Source organism: Bubalus kerabau, chromosome 15, assembly GCF_029407905.1.
Source record: "Bubalus kerabau isolate K-KA32 ecotype Philippines breed swamp buffalo chromosome 15, PCC_UOA_SB_1v2, whole genome shotgun sequence".
Taxonomy (NCBI): domain Eukaryota; kingdom Metazoa; phylum Chordata; class Mammalia; order Artiodactyla; family Bovidae; genus Bubalus; species Bubalus kerabau.
Genome location: NC_073638.1, coordinates 53,182,063 through 53,206,008, shown reverse-complemented (window position 1 = coordinate 53,206,008; position 23,946 = coordinate 53,182,063). Strand labels below are relative to the sequence as shown.

Sequence of the window (23,946 nt, the reverse complement as noted above, 5' to 3'; positions counted from 1 at the left end):
CTCATTCATTTTTACACACCCAGTGCATATTTAGTAGAATACCTGAAATTCAGAAGATGCTCAATGAATGTTGGTGAATTAATATTTTTTATTAGGGCAAAATAATTTTATCTCTGTCAGATTTGTATAGCTTCAGTTGTTCATTCTACTTGCCTTGTTCAAAATTAACTTTTTTTTTTGTATTCTCATGTCATCATTTTAATGCTATTGCCATATTTTTGGTAATAATATCTCTAAAAACAGGTGTTATATTCCAGGACAAAACTGTAAAGTTTTCTTTATGAAAGACTCACCAGTGTCCTGATAAATAACTAGTAGTTCCCTTACCTCAGTTTGCTATCTGTGCTAATGAATGATTTTTTTATTCTGATGTTATTGTTCAACTTTATTATTTGTAAAATAAGACGTCAACTAACTCAGAGTAGTAGAAATGTGGTGATCATCTTACAGTTCATTTGTTTTTCTTGCTCAATTTTATTCCACTGTAAGAATGTATCACTGTTTGTTGGCCTATTATCCCACTGGTATAATTTCCTGTTTAGGGCTATTTATGAATAAAAGTGCTGTAAATATTTTTGTCAAGTGTTTTTGTGGACATTTGTTATCATTTCTCTTGGTAAATTTCTAGCATTAGAAATATGTCAAGATGGATGTTTAGTTACATAAGAAGATGTTTTTTTCTTTTCCCTCAAAATGGTTGTACCATTTTATATTCCCACAAACAACATGTAGTTTCATTGCGTTTTATCTTTACTGATACTTATCAGTCTTTTTAATTTTAGCCATTGTGGTGGGTGTGTTTATTTTTAATATTCATCATTATGGTTTTGATGTCCCATCTCTACTACCACCATTAATAAATTGAATGTTCTTAGGTGTTCTGCTTATCCTGGTGATGAATTACAGAGTTAGGGAGTCCCCAGACAACTCTCACTCCTGATACCAATTGCAGATCTGGAGGCCTCCTAAGACCTCCTCACTTAACAGACTATTTTCTAAAACAGGTGTACCATGTTACATTGCTATAAGCACTGTATGAGAGTTTTCAGTTCTCTAGGTCCTTGTTGGTACTTGTTTTTGTTCATCTTTTAGTAATAGCAGCCATTAATATTTTAAAAGAGATTTTATGAGAAACTGATGTTGACTATTAACAAATGCCTTTACGTCTTATATGAAGATTTTCAGAAGATTTTTTGCTCTATTCTCTTGCTATCAGTTCAGTTCAGTTCAGTCATTCAGTCACATCTGACTGTTTGTGACCCCATGAACTGCAGCACGCGAGGCCTCCTTCTCCATCACCAACTCCTGGAGTCCACCCAAACTCATGTCCATTGAGTCAGTGATGCCATCCAACCGTCTTATCCTCTGTCATCTCCTTCTCCTCCTGCCCTCAATCTTTCCCAGCATCAGGGTCTTTTCAAATGAGTCAGCTCTCCACACAAGGTGGCCAAATTATTGGAGCTTCAGCTTCAACATCAGTCCTTCCAATGAACACCCAGGACTGATTTCCTTTAGGATGGACTGGTTGGATCTTCTTGCAGTCCAGGGGACTCTCAAGACTCCAACACCACAGTTCAAAAGCATCAATTCTTCAGCGCTCAGCTTTCTTTATAGTCTAACTCTCACATCCACACATGACCACTGGAAAAAACCATGGCCTTGACTAGACGGACCTTTGTTGGCAAAGTAATGTCTCTGCTTTTTAATACGCTGTCTAGGTTGGTCATAACTTTCCTTCCAAGGAGTAAGCATCTTTTAATTTCATGGCTGCAATCACCATCAGCAGTGATTTTGGAGCCCCAAAAAATAAAGTCAGCTACTGTTTCCACTGTTTCCCCTATGGTAAAATCCATAAAAAATTTGCTATCTTAACTGTTTATAAGTGTATAGTTTAGTGCTGTTAAGTACATTCATTTTGTTCCACTGCCACGACCATCCATTTTCAGGACTCTTTGCATCTTGCAAAACTGAAACTCTGTGCTTCTTAAGTAATAACTACTTTATCCCCTCTTCTTAGCTCCTGGAAACTACCATTCTACTTTGTGTCCATGTGATTTTGACTGCTCTAAGTCAAATCTTATATAAATGATAACATACAGTATTTGTCTTCTTGTGACTGATTTATTTCACTCAGCATAATGATCTCAGAGATCTCACAGTTCATTTGTGTTGTTGTGTATGTCAGAATTTCCTTCCTTTTTAAATTTAAATAATAGTTATTCATCCAAAACAAATGTAGCAAAATCTTAAATACTTTCATTTTTTATATGAGATGAATAGTTATGTTGGTAAATTTAAATAATTATTAAAATGAGTTTTGTTTTATTGCCTTTTTTCTATTCCAGCTCTTTTCTTTATATTTTTCACTTTTCACTTTGATATCTCTGCCTTATTGAAGTGTTTTTAAGAACACAGATACCTGACACCTCACAGAAAAGCCTTGAAACCCAATATGCATGCATGTGTGCTAAGTTGCTTCAGTCATGTCCAACTCTTTGTGATCCTATGCACTGTAGCCCACCAGGGTCTTCTGTCTATGGGATTCTCCAGGGAAGAATACTGGAGTGGGTTGCCATGCCCTCCTCCAGTTAAACTCAATATATTCAAGGTAAATTGTTAATGTTTTATCATGTTTCATTGACTCTACCTTGCCTGTGGTTTGTAAAAAGTGAAAGTGAAAAGTTGCTGAGTCGAGTTGGACTCTTTGCAACCCCGTGGACTGTAGCAGCCCACCAGGATCCTCTCTGTCCATGGAATTCTCCAGGAAAGAACACTGGAATGGGTAGCCATTCCCTTCTCCAGGGGATCTTCCTGACCCAGGGATTGAACCTGGGTCTCCTGCATTGCAGGCAAATTCTTTACCACTAGCGGTGGTTTGTAAGGTCCACTGGTATTTCATGTACTGTTAAGATAGAAGAAAATACTGCTGATTACTTAAAAAATGAATAATAATATCATAAAATGGGGCTTCCCTGGTGGTGCTAGTGGTAAAGAATTCACCTGCCAATCCAGGAGATGCAAGAGATGTGGGTTCGATTCCTGGGTTGGGAAGATCCCTTGGAGAAGGGCATGGCAACCCACTCCAGTATTCATGCCTGGAGAATCCCATGGACAGAGGAACTTGTCAAAATTGTTTACTGTAAAATCTATGAAATATAATACATGTGTGAAAAAGGTTTTCATCATACTATAACATGTGGTGCCTTTGTACTTTTTGTTGACTCTTATAAAAGACTAGAATGAAGGAAATGATTTGACTATTTCATGTTGAGAAGCTGATCAAAACTTGATTTTTACCTTGTTTTCTGTGGTTCCCTCTATGTTATTATATTCAGTAAACATTTTTATGTCTACTATGCGCTAGCCATACTGATGACAGTAGCTAACATGCACACACACATATACCCACATCTGTCTTTTACTCTGTGCTAGACACTATTTTGAGCACTTTATATATTGTCATTTACTAAATTTTACATTATCCCTATGAGGTAGATACTATTACTATACCCATTTTACCAAATAGAAACCTGAGGCACAGAGAAGTCAAGTGACTTGACCAAGGTCATACAGCTAATAAGTGGTGGAGCTAGGATTTGAATGTCCTAAGATTGTCTTAACTCCAGTCTATGGTGTCAGCGGTATTCTCAGATACATAGATCATTGACATATTGTGCCTTCCCTCAACACAGCTTATGAAACAGTGTTTGAGGGTGTGTTGATAACTTTGCATAAAATTATTATTATTTTTTTCGGTAACGAATTTTTACTTTTATTTGTGTTTTTAGGACATTCAGTCAGAAGAAGGCTGCTATTGAAAGAGAGTATGCACAGGTAAGCTTGCAAGAGAAGGTCCCCATTCTCTCATCCTTCTTTGGCTTACAGGCAGATATGGTTGTTGGAGAGAAGCATTGGTATCCCTGCATTCTCCTCTTCTTTGGCTCTCTCACTTTTTCCCTCCTTTTACTCCATTTGAATCTTCAGATGAGGAACTGAGTTGCTTCTTACTACAAAGAAGTTTATGAACATTCTAGGAGAAAATAATATTCACAATATTCTGAAGTATTTACAAGTATAAATAATAGTGAATAGATTTTACAAGTATATATATTCACAACCGTACATTTCATCCCTACGACTCATTTATTTTGTAACTGAAAGTTTGCTCCGTTTGATTTCTCTTACCTGTTTTACTTACCTGGTTACTTGTCTCATAAAAAGCTTTTTCGAATAATCCAGGTTTTTTCCTTCATGATTAGATTTAGGTTAAATTTTTAACAAAAATACTGCACAGGTGATGTTGAGTCTAATGAGGTTTTATGGTTTGTTGTGACAGATAAACTAGAGCACATCACTGATATTGCCAATTTTCTAGCCTGATTGAATCTTGAACAGTGATAGCAGAGCATTTTATCATTTATCAGTTTTCAAGATCAGTTTTCATGCCTTTTCTGTTTTTTGTTTGGTTTTTTCATGCTAAAAAAAATGAATATTTGTTATGTTAAAAACATTTGCAAGGCATAATTAAAGAAAAATTAAACATCTGAGAATGTTTTAATTTTAACTTACACATTTCAGTTTAAATTATTAAATTTTTTAAAATGTCAAAGCTGGTGTATTCTTAGCTTTCATTTATACACATTTAAAAATCCACTGAAAATCAGAACATTTATCTCTTGCTGTGGAAATTCCTTTAGAGAGTCTGCTGGTTGTTAAATTGAAAGTATGTGGAACGTTTATGCTGCCAACTATCTAATGGATAATATTTGATAATGACACTTCCTTTCTGGGACATTCCATAGTTTTGGCTATTTGTTGTTGGTACATCATCTAAACAATCAAGACTATTTAAATATATTTAAAAGAAATGGGATCATAATTTATGTGAACAATTTTTAGTTTTCTTTATCAATTTTACCAGTTTTAAAGCAGTCTTTTAAAATATGGTAGTCGTGTTTTTGTTTCTTTCTTGTATTTAATATTCTTTTTTTCCATGTGGTATACAATAGGTCTTTGTTGGTTATCCATTTATAGCAGTGTATTTAATATTCTTTTAAGTATTTTAATATTTTGGTTCATCTCTGTCAGGAGCTAAGTCTTATGAATATTGATAATTTCCTTAGTTGAACTGTAGGTGAATGGGGAATCTATGCTCTATAAGGAATTACTCTAATTTTCTTATGAAAGTATTATTTTAAAATTAGTATATTTAAAGATATACCACTTTTCATGTGTTGAGAAAATATTTTGAGCACTCTTCCAGCTTTTGTGGATATGCGTGCCAAAAAAAGAAGAAAAAAAAAAAGTCCTAGTACTTAAAGAACTTCTATGGTTGTATATTAACTTCCAATTAAATGTATTAAATTCATTCTCTTCAGGGAGTTCCCTGGTGGTCCAGTGGTTAGGACTCTGCACTCTGTCAAGGGTTTGATTCCTGTTTGGAGAACTAAAATCCCATAGGCTGTGAAGTGCAGCCAAAAAGAATAATAATAAAATTTAAAAATAAAAAAAATTCTCTTCAAAACAACTAATGTGGCATTATAGTCAATTGAAAAGAATGACGTTATTACTTCATAGAAGTTATTATTTATGGTATATGTTCATCTACACAAAGAATTAATGCGCCAAAAAGTTTGAGTGTTATTTGTGAGATTTAGAGATCATACAGATGAGCTGTCCCAATAGAAAAATATGAAGGAAAAGAATTTAAGTGGGATTGATCAGATGACAGCAACTTGAAAAATAGTACCTTGAGTACATGCAACCCACTCCAGTGTTCTTGCCTGGAGAATCCCAGGGACGGGGGAGCCTGGTGGTCTGCCGTCTATGAGGTCGCACAGAGTCGGACACGACTGAAGCGACTTAGCAGCAGCAGCAGCAGCAAGTACATGCAGACTAAACTTGTAATATGTTTTTAGGGGAATGTTAGAAGAAAGAAAGAAAACAATACTGTATATCCTTACTTACACTTGAAGGAATTTGAGCCCTGAATTTTTTCAGGTTTCTTGCTACTTTCAATTTCCTATAAGAACATTAATGTTTTATTTTTAAGCACGGTTTGTGAAATTCATTTTGTAATTCTTCAGAAATAATAGATGTATGGCATATCTATTTATACAAATAGAGCAAATGAATCTCTAAAAACACAGAAGCAATGTGAGTCATTAAACAGCATTAAGTATTAGGGTAAAATTTAGTTTGGCTTTTGACTACAGTTAGCTAACCACTGAGGTATTGGTAAAATTATTTGGAATACTCAAACTGAAGTTGCTAAAGGCGAGTTCTGTGTATTAATATACTTCCTGTAGTCTTTGGCGGAATGCTGGTAGTGAAGGAAGGATACAAAAGGTTACTGTGGCTGGAGAGAAAGAGCAGGAAAAGTTTGTGGGCTTTAAGGGCGGCTCCTTGTCTGAGGACACAGAGCAAATACGGACACTCTGTCAAAAAGCCTGTGGTATCATACAGTCACACCTCAAGTACAACTTTTTGCTATTTTTATTCTTTTAAGAAAGAAATATATGAAGAGTTGGGCATACTACCCACTATCCTGTGTATGTGGCAGGGTTCTTTTTTGGTGAATTTCCTCACAGTAAAAGTTTCAAATGTAACTTAATTTAGCTGTGTACAGTTAGCTTTCTGGCCATTGCTCTTGAAGAATCATTGGTAAAGTTATTTAAAACACTGGACTATATACTTGGAATTTTCTATTTTGCTAGCCTTGTCCTGAAGAGCAATAAAGATAATTATCTTGAGAAAAAGTTGAGGATTATTTTCTGTGTGCATGTTGATACTTATGTTTTAAAATTATTTTACTTTTGAACTCCTTAACTTATGCAACAATAATTAGAAATAAATTTTGGGAGAAAAGCAGACAGATTTTTTTCCTCAAAATATTTGATATACATAGTTTGATTTTTAAAGTTTTAAGAACTATTAGGAGAAACAGTGGTAGATCTGAGTAAATGTTAGTATTCTTTGGCATGTAGATTTGCTATTATAATTTTGTCTTTTTTTAAGAAACTTTGTTATATTTAGTTTTATTATCTTGTTTGTTTATTTGTTTTAATTTTAAGAACTTATTTAGCTCTGATCACACATATAATTGAGGATTTATATGCAGGATATACTTTTAAACTTTATTTTTTATTTTTTCATTGAAGTATAATCAATTTACAATATTTTATTAGTTTCCCAGTGTACATACAATATAGTGATTCAGTTTTTTGCATTTTATATTCCATTATACGTTATTATAAGAAATTAGGTCTAATTCCCTGTGCTGCACAGTAAATCCTTATTGCTGATCTATTTTATATATAGTAGTTTGTTAATTTTATACCCCTAATTTGTTCCTTCCTCCTTTCCTCTTCCCTTTTGTAACCACAAGTTTGTTTTCTATGTCTTCGAGTCTCTTTTTATTTTGCATATACCTTGATTTGTATTTTTAGATTCTGCATATAAGTGGTATCATACTGTATTTTCTTTCTCTGTGTGACTTATTCACGAAGCGTTATGTTCTCTAGGTGTGTCTACAGTGCTGCAAATGGAGGTATTTCATTCTTCTTTATGGTTGAGTTAATATTCCAGTGCATGTGCCACGTGTGTGTATCTCATATCTTCTAAACCCAGTTGTTCCTTGATGGGCACTTGGCGTTGCTTCCATGTTATCATGGCTGTTGTAAATGGTGCTGCTGTAAACATTGGGATGCATATATCTTTTCAAATTAGTGTTTTCATTTTTTCCTCATACAGATCCAGGAGTGGAATTGTTGGATTATATGGTAGTTCTATCTTTAGTTTCTTGAGGAACCTCCATACTGTTTTTCATAGTGGCTACACCAATTTACATTCCCATCAACCATGTAGAAGGGTTCTCTTTTCTTTAATGGCTGGCTCCTTAAAGGGAAAAAGTGGAAAATGACAGGAGGGAAAACTATTAAGTCTGAGAATGAGGAAGAAAAAGAACTGAAGAAAAGAAAACAGAGCCTAAAGAAACTGTGTGATACTATCAAACAGACTAATTATACATTGTAGGAGTCCCAGAAGGAGAAGAGAAAAGGTTAGAACTAGGCTTTGAGTGGTGTTATATCATGTTTGAACAGGGTATGTTCTGCTTAGTTTTTTTTAAAAAGAACCTTTAAATAAGGATAGTGGATATAGCAGGACAATACACTATTTGCATTGTTAAAATAGGAATATTTTTTGATGTTATCATAAATGAGATTGTTTTCTTAGTTTTCTTTTTGTATAGGTTGTTGATGTAAAGAAGCACAACTGATTTTAGTATGTTGATTTTTGTTTTCTTCAACTTTAATAAATTCATTTATTCTGATAGTTTTTTTTTTTAAATAGAGTCTTTAGCATTTTCTGCATATGGGATTATGTATTTGTAAACAGAGATAATTTTGCTTTTTCCTTTCTGATTTGGATGCCTTTTCTTTATTTTTTCTTGTCTGATTGCTCTTGCTAGTACTTCCAGCATTATGTTGAATAGAAGTGGCAAGAGTGGGCACCTTATGTAAGTTGTGTATATAACTTTTTAATCATGTTTTGGACTAGTAAGTTTTAAAGTCAGGAATCTAGTCAGTTTGATTTTTAGGTGATTGATGGGCAAATTGTGATGATATCTAGTTATAACAATGTTACATTAATATGTTACATCTGAGATTGTCTATTTAAAATAGAATATTGGCATATGTAGTATATGTATGTTTACATATTACTATGTAATGCCTGATTTTCAGAGTCATTTGTGCAGTAATAACCTCAGATCTTAATGCCAAGTTGCTATAGCATAAACCTGACTGTTTTCATGACCTTTAGAAAAAGTGTTGTAGAACTTTTAAAGAATGCAGAATTGGCAGTCCTGGCAGCTCAGTGCCTCATGCCTCTCTTAGTTCACCTAAAGGCTGAGGTATTCTCATTCCTGGTATTACTGTGGGGGTGCAATGCATTACGTGGGAAGCTCTGATTTAGAGCTAGTAGATAAGGAACATATTCTCTTTTAGAGCCTCAAAAAGAAACCAAGGCTGCTGACACCTTTATTTCAGACTTCTAGTCAGTAGAATTCTGGGAGAATACATTTCTTTTTTAAAAAATGTATTTATTTATTTATTTGACTGTGCTGGGTCTTCGTTGTTTGGTTTTTCTCTAGTTGTGGCGAGTAGGGACTACTCTCTAGTTGTGATGCATGGGCTTCTCACTGCGTGGCTTCTCTTGTTGCAGAGCACGGGCTTGAGAGCATTTGGGCTTCAATAGTTTCAGGTCCCGGGCTTTAGATTACAGGCTCAGTAGTTATGGTGCATGGGCTTAGTTGTCCTGTGTTGTATGGGATCTTTCTGGACCAGGGATCAAACTGGTCCATGTCTTTGGTATTGGTAGGCGGATTCTTTACCACTGAGCCACCAGGGAAGCCCTATTTCTCTTTTAAGCCACCTGGTTTATGATACTTTGTTACAGTAGCTCTTGGAAACTAATATAGTAACTGACAATGATTTTCTTATTCTGGTATTAATTTGAGACTCTTGATGTAGCTACATGTATAAATATGATTGAAAAGAGGATATTTTCCCTCCTAACTTATGATAACCATAGTTTTTGGAAAGACTCTATACATGGACATCACCAGATGGTCAACACCGAAATCAGATTGATTATATTCTTTGCAGCCAAAGATGGAGAAGCTCTATACAGTCAGCAAAAACAAGACCAGGAGCTGACTGTGGCTCAGACCATGAACTCCTTATTGCCAAATTCAGACTGAAATTGAAGAAAGTAGAGAAAACCACTAGACCATTCAGGTATGACCTAAATCAAATCCCTTATGATTATACAGTGGAAGTGAGAAATAGATTTAAGGGCCTCGATCTGATAGATAGAGTACCTGATGAACTATGGAATGAGGTTCGTGACATTGTACAGGAGACAGGGATCAAGACCATCCCCATGAAAAAGAAATGCCAACAAGCAAAATGGCTGTCTGGGGAGGCCTTACAAATAGGTGTGAAAAGAAGAGAAGCGAAAAGCAAAGGAGAAAAGGAAAGATATAAACATCTGAATGCAGAGTTCCAAAGAATAGCAAGAAGAGGTAAGAAAGCCTTCTTCAGCTATCAATGCAAAGAAATAGAGGAAAACAACAGAATGGGAAAGACTAGGGATCTCTTCAAGAAAATCAGAGATACCAAAGGAACATTTCATGCAAAGATGGGCTCAATAAAGGACAGAAATGGTAGGGACCTAACAGAAGCAGAAGATATTAAGAAGAGATGGCAAGAATACACAGAAGAACTGTACAAAAAAGATCTTCATGACCCAGATAATCACGATGGTGTGATCACTGGCCTAGAGCCAGACATCCTGGAATGTGAAGTCAAGTGGGCCTTATTAGAAAGCATCACTAAGAACAAAGCTAGTGGAGGTGGTGGAATTCCAGTTGAGCTATTCCAAATCCTGAAAGATGATGCTGTGAAAGTGCTGCACTCAATATGCCAGCAAATTTGGAAAACTCAGCAGTGGCCACAGGACTGGAAAAGTTCAGTTTTCTTCCAATCCCAAAGAAAGGCAATGCCAAAGAATGCTCAAACTACCGCACAGTTGCACTCATCTCACATGCTAGTAAAGTCATGCTCAAAATTCTCCAAGCCAGGCTTCAGCAATATGTGAACCGTGAACTTCCTGATGTTCAAGCTGGTTTTAGAAAAGGCAGAGGAACCAGAGATCAAATTGCCAACATCCACTGGATCATGGAAAAAGCAAGAGAGTTCCAGAAAAACATCTATTTCTGCTTTATTGACTATGCCAAAGCCTTTGACTGTGTGCATCACAGTAAACTGTGGAAAATTCTGAAAGAGATGTGACTATCAGACCACCTGACTTGCCTCTTGGGAAACCTGTATGCAGGTCAGGAAGCAACAGTTAGAACTGGACATGGAAAAACAGACTGGTTCCAAATAGGAAAAGGAGTACGTCAAGGCTGTGTATTGTCACCCTGTTTATTTAACTTATATGCAGAGTACATCATGAGAAACGTGGGGCTGGAGGAAGCACAAGCTGGAATCAAGATTGCCGGGAGAAATATCAATAACCTCAGATCTGCAGATGACACCACCCTTATGGCAGAAAGTGAAGACGCACTAAAGAGCCTCTTGATGAAAGTGAAAGTGGAGAGTGAAAAAGTTGGCTTAAAGCTCAACATTCAGAAAACGAAGATCATAGCATCTGGTCCCATCACTTCATGGCAAATAGATGGGGAAACAGTGGAAACGGTGGCTGACTTTATTTTTCTGGGCTCTAAAAATCATGCAGATGGTGACTGTAGTCATGAGAAGAAAAGATGCTTACCCCTTGGAAGGAAAGTTATGACCAACCTAGACAGTGTACTGAAAAGCAGAGGCATTACTTTGTCAACAAAGGTCCAAATAGTCAAGGCTATGGTTTTTCCAGTAGTCATTTATGGATGTGAGAGTTAGACTATAAAGAAAGCTGAGTGCCAAAGAAATTGATGCTTTTGAACTGTGGTGTTGGAGAAGACTCTTGAGAGTCCCTTGGACTGCAAGGAGATCCAACCAGTCCATCCTAAAGGAGATCAGTCCTGGGTGTTCATTGGAAGGACTGATGTTGAAGCTGAAACTCCAATACTTTGGGCACCTGATGCAAAGAGCCGACTCATATGAAAAGACCCTAATGCTGGGAAAGATTGAGGGCTGGAGGAGAAGGGGACGACAGAGGATAAATTGGTTTGATAGCATCACTGACTCAATGGACATGGGTTTTGGTGGACTCCGGGAGTTGGTGATGGACAGGGAGGCCTGATGTGCTGCGGTTCATGGGGTTGTAGAATCGGACATGACTGAGTGACTGAACTGAATTGAGCGCTCCTCAATAGAGCACTGCTTAAAAGTATTGCCCATGTGAGAGACGTTTTTGCACTTTAAATCACCAGTTCAGTTGAGTTTAAATTTGAAATTCATATCTGAAATAAGTTTTTATCTTTTCTCTTAATGTACATGTTATGTCTTTTATGATTAGCAGTCACAAAGGTCTCTTGTTTTTTGTATCTGAACATCAGTTGTTCTGTAGTAAGTAGAACTGTCTGTCTCTTTGATGAATTCTTTACATAACCTGCAGAGTGGCTTCTGGATAAGCAGCATAGCCTGATTTTAAATCAGCTGGTCTCAAAGAATGTAAAAATGGGTGAAACTCCATCCAACCTTTTAATATAATGTATGAGTAAAAATAATGAGCAGAAATTTGATTTTAATTTAAGTTTAAATTTAGTTTAAACTGATGTTACTCTAACATACGGAGAAGGCAATGGCACCCCACTCCAGTACTCCTGCCTGGAAAATCACATGGATGGAGGAGCCTGGTAGGCTGCAGTCCATGGGGTCGCTAAGAGTCGGACACGACTGAGCGACTTCACTTTCACTTTTCACTTTCATGCATTGGAGAAGGAAATGGCAACCCACTCCCAGTGTTCTTGCCTGGAGAACTCCAGGGAAGGGTAGGCTGCCGTCTCTGGGGTCACACACAGTTGGACACGACTGAAGCAACTTAGCAGCAGCAGCAGCATTCTTAACATAAATTGTTGCTCTTTCTAATTCTCTAAGTTGATTTGCTTTATGGATTTTCTGAGAAAGCAGGAAGTGACCTAATGCTTTTGCTTTAGAAGAAGAAACCATAACACTGCCCAGGAAATACTCACCCCTCACTTCCCCACCTAGAGAGTCCTTCAATACAGGATTATATTTCCCTCGTGATTTATGTCTAGTACTTAGTACAATATCTGGCACACCATAAATGCTTAAATAACATTTTATGGGTGAAATGAAGAATGCTTTTTTCATGTCTGCTATGAAAATTCCAACTCAGAATAGGAATCAATAAAATGTTATTCTTAAGCCAAAAAGGTGATATTGTTAGAAAGAAATAAAAGCATATCTTTTGACCATTAATTAATAGCCACAGGTGGCTTGTGTAATGTGAATTTCTCCTTTATAGTCTCAGAAATCAATCATTTATTGAAGTTTATATTTAAATAGTTTGCAGAAACTTTATGTCTCATAGTAGGATTAAACTCTTACATCCACTTAATGACATTTGCATTCAGTTTTTAAAATATTATATGTATATAATTTAGCAGAATTATACTCTTAGTCTTCACAAACTAATAAATGTAAACTAAACATTGATTCAAGGAGTATTCATTTGTATTGAACTGCTATTAATGTTGTTAACTAATTTTAATGAACATATATTAAAATAATTTTATTTATTTATTTATAACTGCAGTGGGTCTTAGTTTCAGCACGTGGGATCTTTCCCTGTGGCGCGGGCTTTTTGTTGTGGTGCTTGAACTCCAGAGTGTGTGGACTTAGTGACTGAGGTGTGTAGTAGTTGTGGGGCACAGGCTCGGTTGCCCTGCAGCATGTGGGGTCGTAGTTCCCTGACCAGGAATTGAACCTGTGTTCCCTGCATTGGACGGCACATTCTTAACCTCTGGACCACAAGGGAAGTCTCCAAATATTTTTTAGTGACTTAAACGTTAGAACTCGATGAGTTGTGAAATATAAGCAAGTGGTTTCTTAAATCATTTTTTTCAGGGTCTCTACAAAGATAAATAAAACTTGATTCTTTATCCTGAGAGGATTTAGTCATGTAGGATAAAGCAGATATGAGAATGAATATATAGTATAAGGCATAAAGAATAAATAGTAGAAGGCAAATCAAGTAGTTTCTCAATCACTACTAAGTAAAAAGTACTAATTTAGTAGTCTCTCAATCACTACTAAGTAAAAAGTACTAATTTAGTAGTTTCTAAATCACTACTTAGTAGTGATTTAGTAGATTCTAAAATCTTGTATTTAGTAAGATTATAAAGAGAAACAATACATATAATAGTGAATGATAAGAGAATACTGTGGATAAGGCATTGACTATCAATTACTTTTGGAATAAGATATGCCAGTTCTTAAACTGAGGCTCTCTTTGTCTAGTTTGGCTCAGTTCTTAAGCACTGGGGCCCATTTTCAATGCTTTTAGATTTGGGGAATTAGGCATCTTGACTATTTGCTAAATATGGTTCTCTAGAGAATAAGAATTTTCTAAATGAAGAATATAACTTGATGGTTAAGAATATGGTGTGAATCCTAAGTCTGTCACTTACTAGCTGTATAACCTTGGGTGGTTTACTTAACCACTCTGTGCTTCGGATAACCAATCTATAAAAATAGTATGATGATGATGATGATGATAATACCATATAGAGTGCTGCTGCTAACTTGCTTCAGTCATGTCTGACTCTGTGCGACCCCAGAGACAGCAGCCCACCAGGCTCCCCCGTCCCTGGGATTCTCCAGGCAAGAACACTGGAGTGGGTTGCCATTTCCTTCTCCAATGCATGAAAGTGAAAAGTGAAAGTGAAGTCGTTCAGTCGTGTCCGACTCTTCGGGACCCCATACACTGCAGCCTACCAGGCTCCTCCATCTATGGGATTTTCCAGGCAAGAGTACTGGAGTGGGGTGCCATATAGAGTAGAATAGAATAGAGTAGTCATTTGTCTTTATTTCTTATTAGCATATGCATTCTCATGGATAGACACTTCATAGCAGAATAAATGACTGGAGAGTCTAAGATAAGATAACAACGCATGTGAATCTATGTGTGTGTATGCACACACTCACATAGATTAAGAATCCAATTGTAGTGAAGTGAGATTATAACTATACTTAAAATAAGGGCAGGGAAACTGAGCATTTTTGTTACTGTTGTTGTTCAGTTGCTTGGTCATGTCCGGCTCTTTTCGATCCTATGGACTGCAGTACACCAGCCTTCACTGTCCTTCACCATCTCCCAGAGTTTGCTCAAACTCACGTTCATTGAGTCGGTGATGCCATCCAGTCATCTCATCCTCTGTCATCCCCTTCTCCTGCCCTCAGTCTTTCCCAATATTAGGGTCTTCTCCAATGAGTCAGTTCTTCACGTCAGATGGCCAAAATATTGGAGCTTCAGCTTTTCAGTCCTTCCAATGAATATTCATGGTTGATTTCCTTTATGATTGACTGGTTTGATTTCCTTGCTGTCGGTGAAACTCTTAGGAGTCTTCTCCAGCACCACAGTTTGAAAGCATCAATTCTTTGGCACTCAGCCTTCTTTATGGTCTAGCTCTCACATTTGTACATGACCATTGGAAAAACCATAGCTTTGATGAGCATTTTAGAGCAGTCTAGGATTTTTAATATATCCCAGGTTTCAGGAAGAGAGCAATTGCTTTTTGCTTTTTTATAGAGAACATTGATGTTTAGGTCAGAAACAGTGCTGGAATTCTGAGCGATCTAAAGCCCGGATGCTAGTTACCTAAGTACCTTCTCTGATTTTTTAAATATTTTCTCTGACTCCTTAAAAATGATCAGTACAAACTGAATGAGACCCCCCTTTTCTTCTATTTAATTTTCCATTGTGTGCTGTTAACTAGTTCTCTATTTCTGTTTTTAATTCAAATAATTTAATTTGTACTTGTGAAGCAAGTACAAATTTAATTTGTACTTGTGCTTCCTTCCAAATTCTTTCTTTGCAGCCAAGTATATTGTAGTCACTAAATTTTTCAACTGTTGTCATATTGAAAGGATGTTAAAATGTTAATATGCTTAATTTTATTCCCTTTTATTATTAATACATCTAAACATGCAACAAAGTTGAAGAATATAACAGTTAACACCCATATACCCACCTACCATTTAGTATACTTGCTATATATAGCAAGTATATATACACCCTACCAGAGAAGGCAATGGCACCCCACTCGAGTACTCTGCCTGGAAAATCCCATGGACGGAGGAGCCTGGTAGGCTGCAGCCATGCTAAGGGTTGGACGGGTTGGACACGACTGATCGACTTCACTTTCACTTTTCACTTTCATGCACTGGAGAAGGAAATGGCAACCCACTCCAGTGTTCTTGCCTGGAGAATCCCAGGGACGGGGGAGCCTGGTGGGCTGCCGTCTATGGGGTCGCACAGAGTTGGACACGACTGAAGTGACTTAGCAGCATACACCCTACCATTTAGTATACTTGCTTTATCACGTATCTATCCATATTTTGGTCTTTCTTTTATTTAGTGTTCCATTTTATTTTTGATGTGTTTCAAAGTAAATGCAGACATCAGGACTCTTCCCTCTAAATTCCTCAACTAAGCTTTGTTTTTGAAGGATCTATTTTTCTCCTTTTTTATTTCATTCAGCACTGATGTTTTAAAACTTTTTATTTTCTATTTATTTGGTTTATTTTATTATTTTTGTTATGACTGCACTGGATCTTCATTGCTCTGCATGGTCTTTCTCTAGGTGCCGCCGGCAGGGGCTACTCTTTGCTGTGGTGCAGGGGCTTCTCATTGCAGTGGCTTCTCTTCTGTGGAGCACAGGATCTAGGTGTGTGTGGGTTTCAGTAATCGCATCACTCAGGCTCAGTAGTTTGAGCATGTGGGCTCAGTAGTTGTGGCGCATGGACTTAGTTGCTCTACAAAATGTGGGATCTTCCCAGACCAGGGATGGAATCCATGTCCCCTACATTGGCAGGCAGTTCTTATCCACTGTACACCAAGGAAGAAGTCCCATTCTCCCTTTTTAATAGAAAAGACAGGTTGGCAAGCTACAGCCATCTGGCTTGACACCTGCTTTTATAAGTAAAGTTTTATTGGACCATAGTCAGGGCTCATTTGTTAGTGTTATCTCTGGCTGCTTTCTTGCTGCACTGGCGGAGTTGACACAGGGATCATATGGCCTGCAAAGCCGAGAGTGTTTACTCTCCGCCCTTTACAGAAAAAACCTGCAGCCACTCATACAGAGGCCATGGAACTTCTTTCTGATTCACTGGTAGTGATTTTGTCAATCAAGGCATTCATTTTCTATCCTATTTATGTTGAGCAAAAATCTTCCTTTCCAGGCAATCTTCTTGGATGCATGACAGTCTTTTGGGAATTTGAAGACTGCTTGTATGCTTGCTCTCATCTCTTTCTGCAAGTCTGTGCACCACTCCTAGTCTTCCCAGTCGTAAAATTGTGTAGTTTATTCAGTTCACACTTGAATGACCTATGTAACTCAGTTTTAAACCTTTCACCTATCTTGTTTCCTATCATTATTCCTCAGACATTGATACTCAGGTCAAAATCCAGTTTGTTAATCCTATGGGTGTGATTGGCTCAGAGCAGTCTGTTTCTTCTGTATTTTAATTTTTATTAAGTTTTACTATGCATTTCTTATGTACTGTTCACCCAGTGATGTTATTACTGTTCATATGGGCTAAGATGCATTATCCTTACAGGTAGCTATATTATATTAGTGGCTTTTATTGAACTTAAATTCAGAACCACTAAGTCTTTTATGTATCTTACTGTTATAGCAGATCTTCTCCATTCTTTTCTGAACCCACAGCAGAACTTTTACCTTTGTGAGAGTCCACTGTATCGACATAGCTGACTTTGCCAGTTTTATTGAGAAGTTTTTGCATCTTGAGTCTGTCATTCTTATGTTTTCTATTTTTCTTAGCTCTCCTGTGAGAATTTAATAGTAGTTACTTCATCATCACCTTGCTACATGTGCACAATCATTGAACACAAGTGCAATTTTTGTGGGAGTTTCTCGTAGAACTTGTGGTAAAGTGAATAATTTCTCAGCAAATAATCCTCTCCCATCCTTTTCCTTGGGCTGATATATTCATCTCTGACTCACTGACTTTGGACTTGATCATACGGCTTCCTTGAGCCAATAGAATGGAGATGGAAGTGGCAGCAGGCAATTTCTAAGATGAGGCTTTAAGAGCCCTGCGAAATTTCTTTTAGCTCTCTTGTACTTCACCCATTTCCAACAAGAAAAAAAAGATTGCTTCAGTTAATTATTGCCCCTTTGGATTGGGGTCCAAAATAAAAGATAAGTGAAGGAGCACTGAACTTGATTCACAAACCTAAAGCAGAGATGCTCCAGCCAAATCTGAGTTCATAACAAATTTGTATTTAATACTGTAAGCCATTGGCATTTTTGGAGTTGTTTGTTATGCAGCATTAGTTCACCAATAGCTGATCCTTATACGGTTAAGCAAGCCATTCTGTTTGTAGGGAATCGTCTCTAAAATGCCTATTACTTGTAAATAGCAAAGTGATACTAGACCATCTTGAACCCTGGGTGAAAGGAGATCAGAGGTAAATTTTGTGCTAAGATGCATGTCCATGGCAGAAGATAAGAGATCCTCTGAGGAAAGGGACTCTTAATTACTAAATTATACAGGATACACAGATATATGCTACTGCTCTGGCTTGTGCCTCAAATGCTTTGGGTCATTTCCTTACTTCTTTGCAGTTTGATTTACTACCATTGCTCGGTTTTTCTACTTTTATCTACTCTGTTTTCCTATTCCTCTTCATGTTCTGTGACGTTTTATCACTTTTGGAAATAGTATATGTTTTCACAGACTATAAGTAATATGTAAAGAAATAACAGAATAAGACCACTGGAGTTCTAGTTCTGGCTCAATCATTTGTTAACACAACCACTCCAAATAAGTTACTTACACCATTTCCTCCTTTTCATAGTGGGGTTAATAAATAACTCACAGTTGCTGCTAAGCTGAAATGAAATGACAGAGTCATTGGCTCAGCATCATTTGTATATAGTCGTTTAGGAAATACTTATTGAGTGAACTCTGAGGAATACAGTGCTTTGCATATTATAAAAAAATCAATGCATTTTATGGCATTTTGATAATCACAGTCCTAGAAAGTACTTGTTGGTATCATATTGATGCCAAATGAAAAGAAAAAAGAATTCGACTTCTATCTGTGGAATAAAGAAGATAAATATTTGCTGCTGGAAATCATGGAACAGTTTTATAGATGTGTTTTGTGTTACATCATGGCTTAATACTTTATTTCAGGACTGTTTACAGTATCCTTGAAAGTGAATAGGTATTGTCAATAGCTGTTGTCTTGTTTTTGTTTTATTATTTTTTTTAAATTTTGGTTGTGCTGTGTCTTCATTGCTGTGTGCAGGCTATCTCTAGTTGCGGCGAGCGGGGGCTACTCTTCGTTGCTATGCTTGGGCTTCTCATTGTAGTGGCTTCTCTTGTTGTAGTACAGAGGCTCTGCTGCTGCTGCTAAGTTGTTTCAGTCGTGTCCAACTCTGTGCGACCCCATGGACTGCAGCCTACCAGGCTCCTCCGTCCATGGGATTTTCAAGGTGAGAGTACTGGAGTGGGGTGCCATTGCCTTCTCCGACAGAGGCTCTAGGCACAGGTTTTAGTGGTTGTGGTGCATGCTCCACAGCATGTGGAATCTTCCTGACCAGGGATCGAGCCCACGTTCCCTGTCTTGTCAGGCAGATTCTTATCCACTATACCAATAGGTGGTATTTTTTGTTCTATCTGAAGAACAGATATTAAGAAATAAAACTGCCTTTATTCATATAGTTCTATCTTTATTCATATAGTTACTCTTTATTCATATAGTTCTATCTATATGAATCCAAGGCAGAATATAAGATTGTTTATGCTCTGTTCCCTCTTGTAGTTTACATTTATTCAGAATATAAATTCAAGTATATCACGCCACTGAGTATTATGAATGATCATATTCTTTTCATATAACCTTGGATAAGATACAGTGAAAACAATGAGGCTAACAACTTTTCTCTCCTATTATTTGGGCATGTATCAGACATTTTGACTGGTTCATAGGAATCTTTTTGTTTTAATTTAAAAATTAGTTGTAATTTTACGAATTCACGTATTGCAGAGTTACATACACTAAAATCAATTGTCTTCTTTAGTTTCTTTTCAAATTCACCTCCTTTTGTTTGGCATGAGTCTTTTCCTTGCACAGGGGAGGTATTGATAGGCCAGACCTGAATGTGGCTTGCATTATTTCTTCTCACTTTCCATTTGCCAAAACTTAGTCAAACGGTCATATCTAATTTAAGAGGAGGCTGGAAAAATCTCATCTGTGTGTATGCCTTGAAGGAGGGGAAAACATGGATACCAGTAAAGCTAGCAGTCTCTGCTATATGTTTGATTTTAAAATTCAGAAATATTTTTTTAATTCTGAAAAATTCTGTACTGCTGAGTCAGTGTTTTAAGAGAACAATAATAATTGTATGTAATTTAATTGATTAATTCCTTTAGTTACACAAATAGTCAATGGGTCTGGTAACCCAAATAGGAAGGAACAATTAAAGAAATAGAAATTTTAAGTGATATATTTTAAATTCTTGGCAGGTTGCCCAGAAAAGTAGGTGGAGAGTGATAAATATTTGTCTATGAAAGCTAATAATATTTGCATTCACTACTTAATAGAGGCTTTTAATGATTTAATCTATGATGCAAAGAGTTTTGTCCTATACCTAATAGAAATCTTGTGTGTATTTCATTACATATATAACTGAGTATTTCATTTTTTAAATGATTATGTAAATGGTATTATGATTTTAAGTTCCACTTTTCATTGCTGGTTTGTAAGAAAGTAAGTGACTCTTGTGTATTAACTTTGTATCCTGCAACCTTACTGCAATTATGTCATTAGTTCCGGAGGGTTTTGTTGTTGTTGATACTTTAGGATTTTCTGCATAGACGATCATGTCATCTGCAAACAAAAGGCAATTTTATTTCTTCCTTTCCAATCTGTATATCTTTTATTTCTTTTCCTTGTCTTATTACATTAGCTAGTATTTCCAGTATGATGTCAAAAAGGAGTAGTGAGAAGGGACACCCTTGCCTTGTTATCTTATCAGGAAAGCTTCAAATCACCCACCACTAAGTATAATACTAGTATTTATCAAGTTGAGAAAGTTCCTCTTTATTCCTAGTTTGCATGCATGTATGCTCAGTCACTTTAGTTGTGTCTAACTCTTAAACCCTATGAACTGTAGTCTGCCAGGCTCCTCTGTCAATGGGATTCTCCAGACAAGAATACTGGAGGGGGTTGCCTTGCCCTCCTCCAGGGGATCTTCTTAACCCAGGGATCAAACCCATGTCTCCTGTATCTCCTGCACTGCAGGTGGATTCTTTACCCACTGAGCCACCTGGGAAGCCCGATTCCTAGTTTACTGAGAGTTTTATCCTAAGTGGGTGTTAGGTTTTGTCAGATGCTTTTCTGCATCTGTTAATATGATAATGTGACTTTCTTCTTTTTGGCCTGTTGATGTGATGGATTACATTAATTGATTTTCAAATGTTGAATCAACCTTGCATCAGATCAGATCAGATCAGATCAGTTGCTCAGTCGTGTCCGACTCTTTGTGACCCCATGAATCGCAGCACTCCAGGCCTCCCTGTCCATCACCAACTCCCAGAGTTCACTGAGACTCACGTCCATCGAGTCAATGACGCCATCCAGCCATCTCATCCTCTGTTGTCCCCTTCTCCTCTTGCCCCCAATCCCTCCTAGCATCAGAGTCTTTTCCAATGAGTCAACTCTTCGCATGAGGTGGCCAAAGTACTGGAGTTTCAGCTTTAGCGTCATTCCTTCCAAAGAAATCCCAGGGCTGATCTCCTTCAGAATGGACTGGTTGGATCTCCTTGCAGTCCAAGGGACTCTCAAGAGTCTTCTCCAACACCACAGTTCAAAAGCATCAATTCTTCGGTGCTTAGCCTTCTTCACAGTCCAACTCTCACATCCATACATGACCACAGGAAAAACCATACCCTGGGATAAATCTCACTTGGTCATGGCATATTTTATACATCATTGGGTTCCATTTGTTAGCATTTTATTGAGAGTTTTTGCATCTACACTTATGAGTTTAAAACTGTATGCTGGGAGGGATTGGGGGCAGGAGGAGAAGGGGACGACAGAGGACGAGATGGTTGGATGGCATCACCGACCCAATGGACATGAGTTTGGGTAAACTCTGGGAGTTCGTGATGGATGGGGAGGCCTGGCGTCCATGGAGTCACAAAGAGTTGGACACGACTGAGCGACTGAACTGAACTGAATTACTTTATAATGTTGTGGTGGGTTTTGCCATACATCGACATGCATCAGCCATGGGTGTACCTGTGTCCCAGCATCTTGAACCTCTTCTTACAGTTCTACTAGTTTTTGTCTCACGTGGTTTAGTGCTCTGTTGTTAGTCATATGCATATTAAGCATTGTTATGTCTTTATGAAGAACTGGCCCTCTTATTAATGCCCTTACTTATACCTGATAACTTTCCTTGCTTTGAAGTCTGCTCTGTGTGAAATTCATGTAGCTACTCTTGCTTCCTTTTGATAACTTTAGTATAATGTATTTTTCTCCATCCACTTACTTTTAATCTATAAATGTCTTTATATCAAAAGTGGGTTTCTTGTATACAACATATCATTGCATCTTATTTATTGATCTGCTCTGACAGTGTCTGTCTTTTACTTGATGCATTTAAACCACTGGTGTTCAGAGTAGTTACTGATATTGTCAAATTTATATCTACCGTATTGGTTACTATTTTCTGTTTGTTGCTGTTGTTCTTTGTTCCTTTTTTAGTTTTCCACTTTTTCTCCTGCTTTTTGTGGTTTTGACTGGGCCTTTTATATTATTCCATTTTTGTCCTTTCTTAGCATATTAGTTATATTTCTTTTTAAAATTTTTTATTGTTTGCCCTAGAGTTTGTACTATACTGCTGCTGCTGCTGCTAAGTCGCTTCAGTCGTGTCTGACTCTGTGCGATGCCATCTATTTGCCATGAGGTGATGGGACCAGATTCCATGATCTTAGTTTTTTAAATGTTGAGTTTTAAGCCAGCCTTTTCACTCCTCTTTCACTTTCTTTTTTTTTTTTCCTCTTTCACTTTCATCAAGAGGCTTTTTAATTCTTCTTTGCTTTCTGCCATAAGGGTGGTGTCATCTACATATCTGAGGTTATTGATCTTTCTCCTGGCAATCTTGATTCCAGCTTGTGCTTCATCCAGCCTGGCATTTTGCATGATGTACTCTGTATATAAGTTAAATAAGCAGGGTGACAATATACAGCCTTGACGTACTCCTTTCCCAATTTGGAACCAGTCTGTTTTTCCATGTCCAGTTCTAACTATTGCTTCTTGACCTGCACAGAGATTTCTCGGGAGGCAGGTAAAGTGGTCTGGTATTCCCATCTCTTTAAGAATTCTCCACAGTTTGTTGTGATCCACACAGTCCAAGGCTTTGGCATTAGTCAGTAAAGCAGAAGTAGATGTTTTTCTGGAACTCTCTTGTTTCTATGATCCAATGGAAGTTGGCAGTTTGATCTCTGGTTCTTCTGCCTTTTCTAAATCCAACTCGAACATCTGGAAGTTCTTGAACTGTTGAAGCCTCACTTGGAGAATTTTGAGCATTACTTTACTAGCGTGTGCTGCCGCTGCTGCTGCTAAGTCGCTTCAGTTGTGTCCGACTCTGTGCGACCCCACAGACGGCAGCCCACCAGGCTCCTCCATCCCTGGGATTCTCCAGGCAAGAACACTGGAGTGGGTTGCCATTTCCTTCTCCAATGCATGAAAGTGAAAAGTGAAAGTGAAGTTACTCAGTCATGTCCGACTCTTTGCGACCCCATGGACTACAGCCTACCAGGCTCCTCCGTCCATGGGATTTTCCAGGCAAGAGTACTGGAGTGGGTTGCCATTGCTGAGTGCAATTGTGTGGTAGTTTGAACATTCTTTGGCATTGCCTTTCTTTGGGATTGGAGTGAAAAGTGACCTTTCCTGTCCTGTGGCCACTGCTGAGTTTTCTAGATTTGCTGGCATATTGAGTGCAACACTTTCACAGCATCATCTTTTAAGATTTGAAATAGCTCCACTGGAATTCCATCACCTCCACTAGCTTTGTTCGTAATGATGCTTCCTAAGGCCCACTTGACTTCACATTCCAGGATGTCTGGCTCTAGGTGAGTGATCACACCATCATGATTATCTGGGTCATTAAAATCTTTTTTGTATAGTTCTTCTGTGTATTCTAGTCAC

General features: G+C 37.4%; 1 protein-coding gene across 4 annotated transcripts in view; it reads left to right on the top strand.

The window, feature by feature from the left end:
• FCHSD2 (FCH and double SH3 domains 2) overlaps positions 1-23,946 on the top strand; it is a 237,908-nt gene that overhangs the window by 32,920 nt on the left and 181,042 nt on the right. For all 4 annotated transcript variants that reach the window (XM_055549012.1, XM_055549014.1, XM_055549015.1 and 1 more), the window contains exon 3: positions 3,789-3,834. In XM_055549012.1, the coding sequence (XP_055404987.1) occupies positions 3,789-3,834 (46 nt within the window). The remainder of the gene's footprint in view (positions 1-3,788; positions 3,835-23,946) is intronic.